General features: G+C 37.1%; 1 protein-coding gene across 2 annotated transcripts; it reads left to right on the top strand.

Annotated features, from left to right (window-relative positions):
- The first annotated feature begins 313 nt into the window (after positions 1-313).
- On the top strand, positions 314-16,102 carry prss59 (serine protease 59, putative). Of its 2 annotated transcripts, none has more exons than XM_032545045.1 (9): positions 314-574; positions 1,701-1,882; positions 3,006-3,238; positions 5,023-5,158; positions 7,264-7,387; positions 11,020-11,221; positions 12,375-12,465; positions 13,439-13,641; positions 14,565-16,102. In XM_032545045.1, the coding sequence occupies exons 1-9, from the start codon at positions 362-364 to the stop codon at positions 14,669-14,671; spliced, it is 1,491 nt and encodes a 496-aa protein (XP_032400936.1). In that variant the 5' UTR covers positions 314-361; the 3' UTR covers positions 14,672-16,102. The 2 variants fall into 2 exon arrangements, with proteins under 2 accessions (XP_032400936.1, XP_032400937.1); XM_032545046.1 differs by having other exon boundaries at positions 315-574; positions 7,264-7,378.
- Positions 16,103-16,336: the final 234 nt, after the last annotated feature.

Genomic DNA, 16,336 nt, shown 5'->3' with positions numbered 1-16,336 from the left:
GTTATTGAGTTAAGTTTTCTATTTAATGAGCAATTATTGCATCGATCGTGCAATATTTGCTCAACATTTGACTCAAAGACTGAAATTGAAACCACTCATCACCTTTAAACGTTTAATACACAACACACGTTTATAAGATAAAACAAGTGCTTTTGTACAAAAATACACGCAACTTGTTATCAGGTGTCAGCTGTGTTCGCTCGCAAGTTGTATATTGCTGACTTGATTTGTATGTAGGGTGAGAAGCTGAAAATTCCTACGTCTTTTGACAGCACATAAAGCAGCTGCAGTGTTTGTCATATGACTTCATTTTTATGGGTCACATGTTTCAACCTATTTCCTTTATTGTGTTTGTGCCACCATGGCTTTTGAAACGCACTGTTCTTCTCTTTGTAAAGTATTAGCACTCAGTTTTGCACTGTTCAGCCTTGTTGCTGTGGGAGAAGGTCGGTTCAAGGGCTTCAGGAAGTTTGATGTGGTGCAGGATTCCAGCCATGGAGCTATGTCTGAAGAGCTGTGGTTCATCCAGAAACTGGATCACTTCAATGGTGCAGACAGCAGAGTTTGGAAGCAAGTAAGTCCAATTGCTGTCTATTCAAAAATGATATTTACAAGGCGAGGGTTCAACTTCCAGTGGAACAACAGACCTGTACAGTCAGAACTTCAGTAGACTAATTTAGGGGTGCACCGATTGCACCTATATACAGTACAGACCAAAAGTTTGGACACACCTTTTAATTCAATGAGTTCCCTTTATTTTCATGACTACTGACATTGTAGATTCACACTGAAGGCATCAAAACTATGAACAACAAATGTGGAAATATGCACTAAACAAAAAAGTGTAAAACAACTGAAAATACCCCTTATATTCTAGTTTCTTCAAAGTAGCAACCTTTTGCTGTGATTACTGCTTTGCACACACTCTGCATTTTCTTGATGAGCTTCAAAAGGTAGTCACCTGAAATGGTTTTCCCTTCATAGGTGTGCCCTGTCAGGTTAATAAGTGGGATTTCTTGCCTTATAAATAGTCATGAAAATAAAGAAAACCCATTGAATTAGAAAGGTGTGTCCAAACTTTTGGTCTGTACTATATATATATAATGTCACAATACATCTTCAATATTCAAATCATATTCAAAATTGAGTAATAGCCAAGAGACAATGCAAACTTGTTTTATCTGCACATGAGGTAGTTCTCTCAAATGTAAAAAAGTGTTGTTGTCCAAATTGCTAACTTAACTTAGCTAAACAAAGAAAAAAATCTTTTCTTTTTGTCTTTAATTTTTCATGTTTAAAATGCAGACAAAACTTGCACAGCAGGTTATAGATCTGTTGTGCAAGTTATATTCAAAACAGAATATAGATCTGCTTTGAGTCTCCTACCAAAGTTCACAGTAGAAATTTAATTTAAAAAAAATCACAAGATTTGAAGTCAGTTGAGGATAAACTAACAAAACTTAAGATGCCAACTAATGCCCTTAATTTAAGTTTAAAATTTTCTTGTAGTTCAAAAAGATAATGCCCAAATGACATGCAAATGAAGCCAAAAAATGAAAGGACCTCACACTTTATGTTCTCTTTTTGGTCTTTGTAACTATAACATGACAAAGTGAGAAAATGACATACTTTCGCAAGGCAATGCTTGCAAAAGTTTGCACATATGTTGAGGTTCTCATTCCCCACTTTTCCCTTTGCAGAGATATTTTGTAAATGAGGACTTCTACAAGCCTGGAGGTCCAGTGTTTCTAATGATCGGTGGAGAGGGCCCTGCAAACCCAGCGTGGATGAAGGAAGGCACCTGGCTCACCTACGCTCAGAAACTCGGAGCCCTCTGCTTTATGCTCGAACACCGATTCTATGGGAAAAGTCACCCAACAACGTATGTTTTCCACTGATTTATTTGCATGATGTTGAGTTGGTGCGAGTTCTCCAGCTACAACATGAATCAGTTTAGGCTTCAATAAGACAAACACAGAAGTGAAATATAACCCACTTTGCTGAATATAGCAAAGTATATATATATATATATATATATATATAGACTAGCTTGATCAGAATAATTTTCTTACAAAATTAAACACCCAAACTGGAGAAAAGATGGCTGTAGAAACCAATATTTTATCAACTGCACCACTAGGTGGTAGTCCTGCATTTAGATGTCAATGATGCATGCTTGTAGACTGAAGTTCAGGAAACTATAATGTAAATACATGTTCAGATGACTTTCAGATAATTTAGTGTTTAACTTCAAAATAAATTTTAGCTATCTTATATTTTTATCTTGTTGTGAAGCCTTGCTGTGCAGCTATGTACACAGTGTATTTTGGTTTTGACTTAGCAGAAATACTCAAGGCCACTGGGAGCACATGCTGTTCCAAATTCTAATATTTTTCCTCTAATAAAATTTAGAAAACAACATGTTATTTTAACTCACGCTATTATTTTTCTGACATTAAAATTTGTTTGCTTTTCTAAAACATTAAGTATAACCAAAAAAAAAAGCAAAAACAGCATATATCCGTATGCGACATACATTTTCATAGCAGATATCTTCTTTGAGTGTGCCATGTTTTGTAAAGTTGTGCCAAACAGAATTTCAGATTTCCCCGTTTGCCACAATAAAGGCACTGAAGTCTCCGTCTTGTTTGTGCATCTTTTTTAAATTTGTATTGAGGTAGTTGAAGCAGCTGCGAGTGTCTGACAGATCTCCCCTGGAGAATTGTCTGTTTTCAGTGCAGCAGCAGCTCTCCTGAAAAGGGCTTGAAGATCACAGGCATCCATGCTGCCTTTTACATCTGCCACCTGCAGCCAGAGATATTGTTGGATTCATTTAGTTCTCTGATAATCGTACACTATTTTGTGTAGAAGGAAAAAATAAATAAACCTGCTTTTGTTGCTCTTTCAAAGTGAGTGTGTTTTCTTAAGAGAAATTTTAAACTCGTATACTTTCACTTTGTGTTTGTGAATTTGTTCTTTATTTTCTACACTTTTTCTTCATTTAGGGACCTCAGCACAGACAACTTGCGTTTCCTCAGCAGTCGCCAGGCTCTGGCTGACCTTGCACACTTCCGCACTGTGATGGGGGAGAGCAGGGGGCTGACCAACAGGAAGTGGGTGGCGTTCGGCGGGTCGTATCCAGGTTCTCTTGCTACTTGGTTCAGGCTCAAGTACCCTCACCTGGTGCATGCCTCTGTGGCCACGAGTGCACCCGTGTTTGCCACTGTCAACTTTCCAGGTAGGAGGAGATGCCATATGGTGGGGAAGCTTGTAAATACAGGTGCTAAAGGCCAGCCTTATTGCCAATGTTGACAAATTTATTGGCACCTCTATGCCTCACTGAAATGATTCTTCATTTCTCCTGGAATGTGGTTCAGATTAATTAATCTATGGAAGGTAGTGAAGTGAAATTATGATTTAGAGTTTATTTTAAAAATAAATATGCACTTAAACACTACAGTATGTACCATGTTTTAAAAACCTATTTTATTGTGATGCAGAAAGGTCACTTGCCATAAAATCCTAAATATTGTCATGATAATAAATTTGTGATATACTGTGCATCTCTAAAAAATAACTTTTTCTGCTCAACTCAACATCAGTGCAGGGTAGGGCTGATCTATTGATAATTTTGTTATCTACTTATTAATCAGTTAATCCAAGAAAAGTGCTTAATTAGAGATATATTTTTGTACTACAGAATTTTATCCAATTGAAACTATAAAAATGCCACTTGAGAAGTTTTGGGTACAACATGTTAAAGTTTTTTCTTAATCTTAAATGTAAAATGCCGGGCGTGCCGTGGTGGCGTAGGGGATAGCGCAACCCATGTTTGGAGGCCTTGAGGCCTCGACGCGGCCGTCGCAGGTTCGACTCCCAGACCCGACATTATTTGCCGCATGTCTTCTCCTTTCTCCTTCCCCATTTCCTGTCAGCCTACTTTCATATAAGGGACACTAGAGCCCACAAAAGACCCCCTGTAGGGGTAATAAAATAAAAATAAAAAGTAAAATGTCTATATAAGTTTTGTTTTGTTACATATTTTTGTACAGTTTGGGCTTTATTACTGCCCTGATTGTGTTCTTCTTTTAGTAAATTGCCTTTTTTGAGTCTGTATACTTCAGTTAACGATTGATCAATTTCTAAATTAGTTGACAAATATTTCAGTATTTTCAGTAATCAATTCATGATTACTCCAATGAATTGCTTCAGTACTAATCTTCATTATTTGTTAGAAATTAATACTCAGTGACACAAATAACTATTCAACTAAATCCATAATCCATTAAAAGCAAAGTCTGATTTGTGTTGGTGTGATATGTAATTTTGGAGTTTTATTCTTGTTTATTTGTAAAATTTGTGTTTTTATTCAGGCAACAAGCAGGCCAGTTTGTTTTTGACATCTGTGCAAGTTTCATCGTGAGCTGCACAACAACCAAGCCTTCTAGACAAACCATGCACCTCTCTTTATCTGTGTGCGCCTTGTGTTTGGCTAAGCCTGTTGTTTTTCCTTTGAGGCTGCAGATCAGAACGGACCTACTTCCAGGCACTTCCACCTACACTCTCTTGCTATCTTTAAGACACCATTGCACACATTTGACTCAGTCCCTATGACCTGAAGGAAACGCTGAGATGAAACGCACTGAGAGCAGTGAACATCATGTTCTGGGGTTTAATTTTAGTCCCAAAACGGCACCAACCGAGTTGCTCAGCAATATACCCAGCAAGAATTACTTGTAGGGAATTTATTCATAAATCTGGAGTTCCACCTCTGAGCTTTTTGACTTTCATAAGTTGTAGAATTCACCCATCATTTCACTTTTGACCTCACTGAAACCTGTTTAAAGATACACTCTAATGCTTAAAAAGGGTTTGGTTCACACACTGGTTTCAGAATGACTTGAGGCTTTTGCTTTGCCTCAGAAATAGCTGTCTGTTTTTAACTACGGCCGGCGCTCTGTATTATTGTGGTCATGCTGGTTTAAGTGCTCTGCCTTTCTTTCTGCCTTTACGCTTTTCCAGAGTACTTGGAGGTTGTGTGGCGATCGCTGGCCTCAGAAAATGCCGATTGCCCTGTGCTTGTGAAAAAGGCTTCAGATACCCTTGCAGAACGCCTGAAAGACCCGAAAACCTTTGAAAACATCACCAAAGATTTCAAGTACAGTACATTTGTCATGTTAAACTCTATGTTCATCTGTTTGTAGTTCATGAAACCTAAATGGAAATATTTCTTGTTCAACTTCATCTACTTTCAAGGCCTTGTGCTAAAACAGATTTGTCTTTTAATCAAGTTTGTTTTCAATATGTGAAGTGTTGCTGACGTCATCACCTACTGAATTGAAAACTGATCAATAAAGTAAGTAGATAAATAGAGGTTCTGTAATATTGGGCTATATAAAAGTAAAGAAACTAATGAAAAGAAAATATCAGACATATTGTTTTGTTCATGATCGTGGCACTTAGCAAATAGAAACAATTTTGGTAATTTTAATTGACCTGAAACAAAAAAAGTTGGTCTGATTTTAACATTAGGCATTGAGAAAAGAAGGTAATGTTTTTTTATTTTATGTATGCAAATCTCTGATTTCAACTGTGCCTGTTTAATTCAAATTTAAACTGGATCTTACATTGTGTCTCTTAAGGGTAACCTAAAATAAAAATATGTACAGTTAAGCCCAAATTATTCATGACCTGATATATATATAAGCTAAAAGTATAAATTGTATACCAGTAATGTACACTGACTAATTATGAACTAATTTTACCAACAAATTTCTTCTGACTCCTACTTCTATGTTTTTTATTTTAACTCAAAAGACTCACGATGTATTGAAAAGACTTTGTAATTTATATGTTAGGATATTTTCTGTTAGCTTGAGAGGTTAGCATACCTAGCAAAAAGTACCTTCACGATAAGTTTAATCTATTTTTCTCTAGGGTTAATGTAGACTTCGAGTGATTTTAGTGACATATTGGGTAATCCATTCTTCATAGACTACAAATTACTCCAGCATCTATTGTCAGCATTTTCTCAGTCTCTCATTAGTTAATTTTCTCTTTGTAAACTTCTACTCTTTCCTGCTTTAATTGCAGTAGCCTGTGCTATTTTAAAACCATTTTAGTTTGTGTTAGTGACTGTGAGGTCAGACCACACCATGAACAAGCAGAGCTCAATGTCTTCTGTAATGATGCGGTGTGCCCTCCTAAACTAATACGGTCATGGAAACGGAAGAAAACTGGTCTGACCACACAGAAAATCTCTCCTTTGAGCTTCTTGCAGACATGTTCTCATGTCGATAGTAACACACAATGATCACAACAGTGGTCAGGAAGCCTGTCCAGCACCCAGTCCACAGTTGCTTGCAGAACACAGCACTTACGTCAAGACATAATTTTGCACCCATAAACACTCAAAAAATTGTTAGGATAAAGGATTTTTAATTTTTTTGTCATACCACTTAGCTAGCTTGTGGTACAAAATTTGGACTCAGGTCCCAGATCAGGAAAAAAAAAAGATGGATCTTAAATGTAACAGCATAAAGTTGTAATTTTACAATCTATAGCTGTCTTCAGAGATGTTGAGTCCACAGACGCCTTTGGCAGATAAGCCTAAGCAGTAAACGATAACAAAATGTTAATATTCAGACTTTAGTTTTGTTCTCATTGGGAAAGTTGGGCAGAGGTTCCCAAAGTGTGGTTCAGGGGCCATTTGGAGCCATCACTTTGTCTTAGTGTGGACGCTAATTCAAGAATGTTGTATGTCTTGCTCACAACCACAGGGTGTTAATAAGAAGAGCACTTTTCCAGGGTGAGGTATTCAAAAACAAATTTTAAATGGAAAATGTTAGTTATAACAAGAAGCATTTGTTTTTATTAGTCATGTTTATTTTTGCGTGCATTTTCATTTCTTAGTAATTAGGGTCACAATTGCTAATAAGACTAATAAAACAGACTGGCTGGCACCCATTCATTAAACTCGGCTAAATGCAGATTTTTACAGAAAAAGAAACCCATGTGCCTTTATTTGTCATAGTTGGAAACTTGCAGACCAACAAAATAGAAAACTTTTGATTAAAAATAATTGGAAACTATATGCTTCTCTTCTAAACCCAAGATGCTTATTGTCTTTTTTCGTTCTCCTTTCTGATTTTACCCACGTTTTCTTCGCTCTTTAATTTCCACTTTTCTCTGATTTAACTTTTCTTGTTTTTGTTCTCTTCTTCTTTTTCCCTCTGCTCCTTCTCTCTCCTTTTCCCACACCAGTTTATGTTCCACACTGCAGATCCAGTCAGAGATGGACTCTGCCTACTTCCTGGAATCGGTGGCTGGCAACTTCATGGATGTGGTCCAGTATAATGAAGACAACAGAGGATTTGAGGTGAGGGGGGTCGGTAAACCTAAATCTTTCCGTGTTAGTGTATTTATGTCAACACTGTCCTATTAACACTACATTAGAATAACGTTTTAATTTCAATGAATGAATTGCTAAAATAAGTTGGAATTTCTCTGTGTTGTTCTTTTAATGGGGAAAAATTAGCATGTTTAATGCACTGATTCCACAACTAGCCAATAAATAGCCTGTAAGTTTGCTACTCTAGTGACACATCCAGGTCATCGGAGAGGTAGAAATTTGAGCGATTAGATGGAAATAATAGTTTTCTTGAAGTTAGAAAGTCTTTGCTTCAATTCCAGCTTCCTCTTCCACCACATATTGATTTACACTTAACCCTAAGCTCTCTATCAGTCATTATGAATGTGTGCCTAAGTGCTCGATATGACCAGAAAAATTAGTTTGGTCCAGTTATCATTTAAATGACCTGACTGCTATGTTTACTTGGAGTATTTTGAATGAGCGTTTTTCCCAAAAGCAGTCAGTCACCACCGGGGAAATTAAGAAAAACCCAGCTTGCTTCATAGTTGCAATCTGTCTGCAATCTGTGCTCCTAGCCTTACTTTCTCACTGGACAAATCCCCACATAAAACCTCGCTTTGTGAACTGACTTTCAAGCTGAAGACTTTGCTTTAACTACTTTTTTGGGGGGTTGAGAACTTGGGTGGCATCGATACCAGAGTTTGGCGCTCCAAATGAAACGTCTTCTCACTTCGATACACAGCTGGAAGCAGCCGGTCTATGTTTTGTTTCAGACTCTTGTACATATTTCTTGAGCTCAGGCAGAAATGAATAATATCATTGTGAGCTTCATGTCTGAATAAACTAAAAAGGAAACGCGTGCAAAGCAACGTGCAGTTTTAAAGCATTAATTTAATGAATAATCTTTTAAATTTAGAATATCTTAATATAAATCTCCATTGTAATAATTTGTTGAATTACAGCTCTTTTGCCCTCAGTAACGTAGACAGCTGATTGTTGTGGAAAAGTTGAAAAGGTTAAGACTGTTTATAAGGTTGTGACATTGGAAGGAGGGGGACTAGTTAATGATGTCTACAGAGAAGATCTAGCCATAACAAAGTAGCCTTGGTAAAATGTGAAAGCTTTAGTCTAAATAGTCAGCTCACTATTTTTCTTCTCACTATTCACACGATCTGCTCAAACTTGTCCAACATTTTTATGTCATGTCAAAATGAACATTCAGGATGATTTTTCTTCTCTTAGTGTCTTTTTGTCCTCCTGATTACTTATTTCATCCCTTCCCCCCATTTTCTCCCCATTCCATCGCCTCTCTGTCCCCCTGCTGCTTTGACGGGACGTGAGTCCGGTTACCAATAAGCCGATGTGAAAAAGTAACAAAAGCCTCTTTGGTCTCTCTGGTTTCCTGTCGCCCCAAGCCAAAGAGACGCTTGTAAAAGAACTGAGAGGAGCAGTGGGCCGCAGAGTGCACATCGCTAGCTAGCAAGCACAGCCCAGCGTCAACTCTCCACCACAAAGGGCCGGGTGCAGAGCGAGCCACCAGGTTTTAGGTACCGCTGAAGGAATGTGTGGAAGAGAGAGGCGTAACTTAATCATCAGAATCGGCCTGCTGGCTCCCAAACTGCAGGGTTATCAATGGTGTGCTTTATGAACTGTAGCTTTGAGAATAACCTCCAACACTTCCTGTTTTTCCTCAGATAATGATGATGGGTGAATTACTGGTCATTTTTAGTTTCTAGTGCTTTCAGTTTGCACACATGCATTACTGTAATAACTGCCAACTGTTTACTTTCCCAGGCACCTTGGAGTAAATGACACACATTGCTTCAGGCGAGTGTATACCTGGCCGGTCCCTGCCACAGTGCTGGACAGAGAGCCTCTCTGAGGACCATTACGGCCACTATGACAGCTGATCGCCATAGTTACCCAGAATTTGCCAACAGCTGACTTTTACTTTTGTTAACTTTGTTTTAGTTCTTTCCTGCGTTTTTCAATACTCATAACACAATAGCTGGCTTGTAATGTTTCACAATAGACCTCTGATGCAGAAAATATGTCGTAATCAACAGGAAGTGCTTTTCTGTTTAACTTTTAACCTGCAGTTACAGGAAGCTAGTTAATTTCTATTTTTATATTAAAATATCAATGAATCTGTATTGTATATCTGTCTTTCCACAGGGCTCAACCTTTAAATGCATTTTCTAAGTATTACAATAGCCATAGTTGTGTGAAGTATTTCGGCTCAGATTGAGAATTCCAACAACTTTTTTATTTTTCATCTAACAGGCATAGTGAATGCTTTTAGTTATCCTTGATTCTCCTCAAGAACCACAATAAGATTAGTATTTGGCCAGAACCTGAATGTAAACCATCTCTATTGACCAGGTTGGTGTGGACATGCAAAGTATTTTACTCTGGCTCAACTTTGCTTTTGTCATAGAGGTGTTTAAATACTAATGCGTATTCATGTTACAAAAAGAAGGCAACAAGGTTCCTGTTGTGAAGTGCTCTGCTGACCATCCGCAGTTCCTCCTTGAATCTCATTTCACTGATTAGCAGCATTAATACCCTTATTACTACCATTGGTAAAGATATTACAAAAGGCTTAAAAGAAAGTAATCTTATAGCATAATCTCCCTGATTGACTATTTGATTGACTATATATAGATATATATCTACAGTATATACATGTATATATATATATAGAGAGAGAGAGAATATAGGTTTTTATGTTGTTTTTGTTCTTTATTGTGAGGATTTTTGTCATTTAAAAAAAATTATTCAACCAACTCATGTTAGGAAATAATATCTTTAACAAATATCAACACTACCAAAATTGCTTGTACTTTAGCATGAATGTAACAATTTCATCTATTTATTTGTTTGTTCATTTATTCACTAATTTCTTTATTTTTTTTCAATACTGTCACGCTTAGATTTAATGTTTTCACAATTTGACAAGTATTGAAGAACTTTTATTGAATAAAATATATCTTTGTAAAGTAACTTGTTGCTGTTATCCACTACTCAAAATGGGAAAAGCAAGAGAATATGCGACAAGTCAGGCAGATGTGTGTTCATCATCATAAATTAGGAAATGTATGAGAATTGCAACAACGATCGTAATAATCCCATCTACATGTCATCCAGCTTGGTGACAGCTCAGCCAGGCAAGAAAAAACCTGTTAAGTCCACCTTCCCCTTTCATCCATTAGAAATGTACAAGCTCACAAAGACATGAGGCCGAATTATTAAACATATATAAAACAGTATTTCTAGAACTTTTTTCATATAAAGCAAGTCACATGGGTCTTTAATACCTTAATCCAGAGATTAGATGCCAGGATGCCTGTAGTTAGTGTTTTCTTTACTCCTACAAGGAACTGGAGTCTCCAGAAACTATGTAGACAAAATGTCTGTTCTTGAGTTGCTCTACCAGATTCACATAAAATTAAATAATGATGTGAACTTAAAAGCACTGAGTGAGCTAAGGCCGTATGTTTGAAAATACTCCTGTAGCTGTGACTCATCAGCTACAGTCTTTACAGATCACTGCGTATTCAGACACGAGATTATTTTGCCTCACCCTGTCCTTTTATAACATGTACAGTCTCTGTGCCAAATAATCAACTTTTTTTTTTTGTCTACAGGGGGTTTTGGGCACCAACATAACCATTAAGGTGCTGTGTGACGTGATGGGTGACGCCTCACTGGGAGATCCTTACACCCGCTATGTTGCTGTAGCTCGCCTCATGATGGACACGTACTCTGTGAAATGCCTGGATGTCAGCTTCAGTAACTACGTCAGAGACATGACGAATACGTCCTGGGATGGGCCGGCTGCAGGAGGAGGTGGGTGCATCTGCTCTGTGTCATGTAGATTTGTTGCCTTTCACAAGTATTCATGCTTATTAAACTTGTCTACATTGTTTCACATTAAAACAACCAACTTTGATGTGTTTTATTTGAATTTTATGCTAAATAAACACAAAGTAGGACTTAATTAAGATGTGGAAAGGGAATTCACGTTTTTTTTCTTTCTGTATTAATCTGTATTTTATTTTTCATTATTGTCCATCTTCCGTGTAGTATAGCTTCCCCACAGCATGATGCTGCCACCGCCATGTGCTACAGAATAGATGGCGGTAGTTTTCCTTCCACACATCACACTTCACAGGAAGACAAAAAGACTCAACTTTGCTCTCAATATGTGTGCTATGTGGTGGTTGGGTGTCGAAATGTAAACAGAGGGGTATGAATACTTGTAAAATGCATTTTTATATAACAAATGCTCAGGATAAACACGATTTTATACAGGATGTGTGTGTTTTGTACATAACTGCAATGTGATGGTAAAACTTTCCACCAACAGCCAAATGGAGTTGTAAGAGCCTTACTGGAGACATGACTGTTAGGATGTGGTTTTAGTCATTTAGTGAACCAAGATTTGGGTGTAGCTGAAAGTCTTTTTTTAGGAACTGTCTAAATAAGACAACAAGGTTAGTTGTTCCAAAGCCGGAAACCTAAAATGGGATTTCTTTACCATGGAAAATCCTCTAAATAAATCCATGGACAACATTTGCGTCAGCATCTTTGTCTTAAAACACGAATCTGTCTTGAAAATGAAATTTTAGAAATGTGGAATGCTGTAAATCCATGTTTGTGGACAGCCTTAATCTGGAATATTTTTCAGCATTTCATTGGATGTTATTGGCCTCCACTTTGCTTTGTAAGTTGGACAGATTGTTAGAAAAATAAACCGTCCTCCCAGAAGGCCATTGTGATCCAGCCGTATAAACTTCCTCAGCCACCCTTTCAACTTCATCTGAGCTCCTTCCTCTCTTCATTAAGGATGGATGACTAAAAGGACATAGTTGTTGTTTTTTTCTAATAGCCATTAAAGCTAAGCTTTGGTCCGCCTGCTCTCTGTTGTTTCTGCCTCTGTTTCTCAGAACAAAGTTAATATGCAGCAGTGATTAAATTTTTTATGCATATGTGTTGTCAGGGAGACAGTGGGTCTATCAGACCTGCAGTGAATTTGGATTCTACCAGAGCACAGATTCACCGAACCAGCCATTCACCGGTTTCCCTCTGGAGTGAGTGCAGCACACAATGTCTCTATGCCTAATAGGTTCATAATTATGATTCAGTTCAGTGCACCTGCTCACCCAATCACCTTTTATTAGTTATACATCATGCACTGTTTAATGTATTCCTTTCTGGTTTTGAAAAGATGCTGCAATGTTTACAGCGCTTGGCAAAAGCATTCATATCACTTGCACACATTGGATCTTCACATGTTGAAGCATAATAATAATATTTTATATGACAGCATTAACAACATGAAGTGGAGCATATGTGTGAAATAGAAGGGAAATGATGCACAGTTTTCTTAATGTTTTTCACAAGACTAAACATGCAGAATGCATCCACCAACATATCTGCATTTAATCTCTTGAGCCAATATATTATGGAAGCACCTTTAATGGAGACAAAAATATTAAACAGTTTTTGATCGCTCAAGCTCAGAAAGATTGAATGGAGAGTGAATGCCATGGTTTTATATTCTCTAAATATACTTTTACACTTTTGTTGTGGATTGCATGTAGTGTTGTTTTTAGGTTTTGTAGGTATGGACTTGGACTGTGTTAAAGATTTAATATGTGAACTTGTAATCTGAAAACCCCATCCTTTCAACAATGACTTTCCTTTTTGCTTACTTATTGAGGTTCAGTTTATGTAGTGTGCAACTAATAGTTGTTGCATCTACAGGTTCTTTGGATCTCTGCAGCTCCTCCAGAGTTTCCCTGAGTTTATTGGTTTCTTCACTGATTAATTCTCAGTAAAGAAGTGCCACCCTGTCATTTTTAAGTAGAAGTTTATTTCTTGGTAGCTTTTAAGTTGTGCATTGCTTTTTTTTCTTAAAAAGAAAAAAAAGTGTATCGTTTTCCTTCCACATCACAATTATGAACTACTGTCTGTCATATAAAACTCTATCAAAATACACAGTTTCATGAAGTATAACAAGGTTTCCCAGATGCAGAATCTGTTTCTCTTGTTTGAATCCAGTTATCAGGTGAAACAGTGTGCAAGCTTCTACAACATCAGTGCTAAGGAGGTGGCAGAGGCCGTCGCCCAGACCAACGAGTATTACGGCGGCTACGACATCCAGTCCAGCAGAATAGTGTTCCCCAACGGGTCCATCGACCCATGGCATGCTTTGGGGATCACTGCGGACATCACAGCTGAGCTCCCTGCTGTCTTCATTAAAGGTGAGGAAATGCACTTGAATCAGCTACCATGTTGGTATAACGGTACCAACATTATACCAACATGGTATAATGTTGGTATAATGACTGATCAATCTGATTCATTAAGTTAAAATTTAATGAGCTTAAGGAAAAAATAAGAGTTTGAGGTCTGTAGTCGAATTAGTCTTTGGGTCTATTTAGTATTTTCTGCATAAGAAGAAGTGTCAGTGATTCCGTTAATATCCAGTGTAGAATAAAACAATGAAACTCTCCCTAACTAAGGGCCGGGACATTGTTTAAGTCCCTGTGTGCTTTGCATTTTTTATGTGTGTGTAAAGCAGCACTTGTATAGTTTATTTGTGATTCGTGTACCACAATATAAAGGGGAAGGAATCTGGAATATGAGCTATAATTTTCTCTGTAAAAACATTAAGATGATATAAAACTTGGATTTCATTTTTTTCTTCAGTTCTTTGCTGCTTTTTAAAATGATACTCTCACTTTAGAATGACATACTGCATTGTGTTGGTCTGTCTCGCCGACTCTTAAAGAAATACATATGTAAAGTGTGAAATAGTCCAAGGGGATTAACACTTTTCCAAGCCAAAGTATATACTTTGCTTTAAAGACGACAAACTTAGCTTTTTTCATGTACTTATTTTAAAGTATTTTGTGCAGTAGACTCCCCAAGCTCTTTGAAAGTCCCTTAAAGTTAAGACGCTTTCTGCTTTCCAATTTGTTTTCATCTCCTTCTTAATGTTTAAAGAAATGTTCTGTGTTTACCCGTCCCAGAACTGATCTATGAATTGTTAAAGTCAGTAAAAGCCAGTAACTCAGCAGATGAATAAATATTGTCTAAATGTTTTTGGTAACTTCCTTTTAATTTTGCAGCTGAAGTTTTTCTCTGCAGTGCCATTAATGGTCATGTTTTTCTCCTCATGCAGGGACTGCTCACTGTGCTAACATGTATCCAGCAAGGAGCCAAGATCTTCCCCAGCTATCTGAGGCTCGGGATCACGTCTTTCTGCTCCTCCAGCAGTGGTTGAAGTAGTGATTGAAGGCTCCTTTGGCTTTACAAAGCAAACACATCACTTCTGATTTCTGAAATTAAAACTTGATTTCTTACTGTACTGCCAAATTTTCAGCTCCTTGGAGTCTTGTAATGCAACTTTGCACGAGTTTGATTTGGAAAAGTTCTTGTTTTTAATGTGTTAAAATTTTAAATCATTTTTTAAATTATTGATATTAAATTTGAATTATTTTTACCTCTCAGTCCAGTGTATTGTGTGACACTGTAGAAGAAATACATACTGTTTAGCAGTCTGATAACCCCCTGGTAAGGGACAAAAAAGTTGTTGCTCTGTTTTGGTAAATTAAATTTACCACTAAGACATATCTGAAAAGATGTTTACAAAAAAAAACATATTGTTTCATGATATAGTTTGCTTTTTAAATAAAATATGTGGTATCACACTCTACATTGATCAGTCATACCAATATAACTGATCACACTGTTGTTCCATCTCAATGTAATTCAAACTACTGAACATCATTTTGAAGTAGGAAATTTCAGTAGATTTCAAAATGTGGCTTATCACAAAGTTGATCAAAAATAACCAATGCTAAATCATCCTTTGTTTTCTCACTCATTTTGCAATATGAGGAAGGAAGGCAGAGGCAGCATTTTACAGTTGGGACCTGACTCAGTTCTTGTGTTTGATGGGGACACGTGTCCAACCAGCATGCACTAGTACATGTCAAAAAATTAGAATGTTGTGTAAAGGTGCAATATTTCTTGCCAGTCATTTCAGAAAGTAAAACAGTAACTTTATAGATTTATTAAACTGAATAAAATATGTCGAGCTTTTACTTTTTGCAATTTTAATGATTATAGTTTGCAGGTAAAGAAAATCCCAGAATCAGTGTATGAGAACAAAATATCGCATTAGACCAACAAATGTCTAATTTATTGGCTCTTCTGGATTGGATTTTGCCTGACAGTCATTTCAAGGCTGTGCTTCTTCCTTTTGCTGGTGCATATTTTTCTACCACTTTTTTTTTCTTCCACTCAATTTTCTGTTAATATTTTTGTTTCCAGAACTCTGTGAACAACCAACTTCTTCAGCAATGACCTTGTGTGGTTTACTCTCCCTGTGAAGGGTGCCGTATCAGCAGTCTTCACCAATGAATGTCTAACCGATTGACCCAGAATGAGACTATAGGCTCATGAAATCTTTGCAGGTGTTTTGAGTTAATTTGCTGATTAGGGTGAGACATCATGAATTTCCATTGATGATATTTGTCACAGTAGGCTACGCAAATTTTCAGAGACACTGAATTTTGGGTTTTCATTTTCTGTAAACCATAACCTTCAAAAGATTGAAAAAGATTGTATTTTCTGATTATTAAGAGCGTTTCTTTTCTTTCCTGCTCATTAGAAGTGTTCTGTTGCCATCAGGACCATGAACTGTTGCAAAGACTGGATCGGTATGCACTGTTCCCTATTTTTGCCTTTGCCTCATTGTTTCAAATAGGACATTGTGAAAGCCTAGGAAGAAATGATTATCATACAGGACATGTTTATTGTTTGTTCTGGCCATCTCCTGAGATCCAAAACACAGACATACTGACCCAACTCTGCTCTGCATTGTTTGTTTTTACTTCATCCCAGCCAGACATAAAGTTTAGCTCAATATTTTTGGCTTGGAATAAGCCC

This window comes from Xiphophorus hellerii, chromosome 18, assembly GCF_003331165.1.
Source record: "Xiphophorus hellerii strain 12219 chromosome 18, Xiphophorus_hellerii-4.1, whole genome shotgun sequence".
In the NCBI taxonomy this organism is placed as follows: domain Eukaryota; kingdom Metazoa; phylum Chordata; class Actinopteri; order Cyprinodontiformes; family Poeciliidae; genus Xiphophorus; species Xiphophorus hellerii.
The sequence above is the reverse complement of the archived record's forward strand: the minus strand, read 5'-3'. Positions and strand labels throughout refer to the sequence as shown.

Excerpts from the sequence above, each read along its gene's own strand:
- prss59 (XM_032545045.1), top strand. The coding sequence starts at position 362 with ATGGCTTTTGAAACGCACTGTTCTTCTCTTTGTAAAGTATTAGCACTC. Across the intron at positions 1,883-3,005 it reads GGGAAAAGTCACCCAACAAC|GGACCTCAGCACAGACAACT; the intron begins GTATGTTTTCCA and ends TTCTTCATTTAG. Across the intron at positions 11,222-12,374 it reads TGGGCCGGCTGCAGGAGGAG|GGAGACAGTGGGTCTATCAG; the intron begins GTGGGTGCATCT and ends ATGTGTTGTCAG.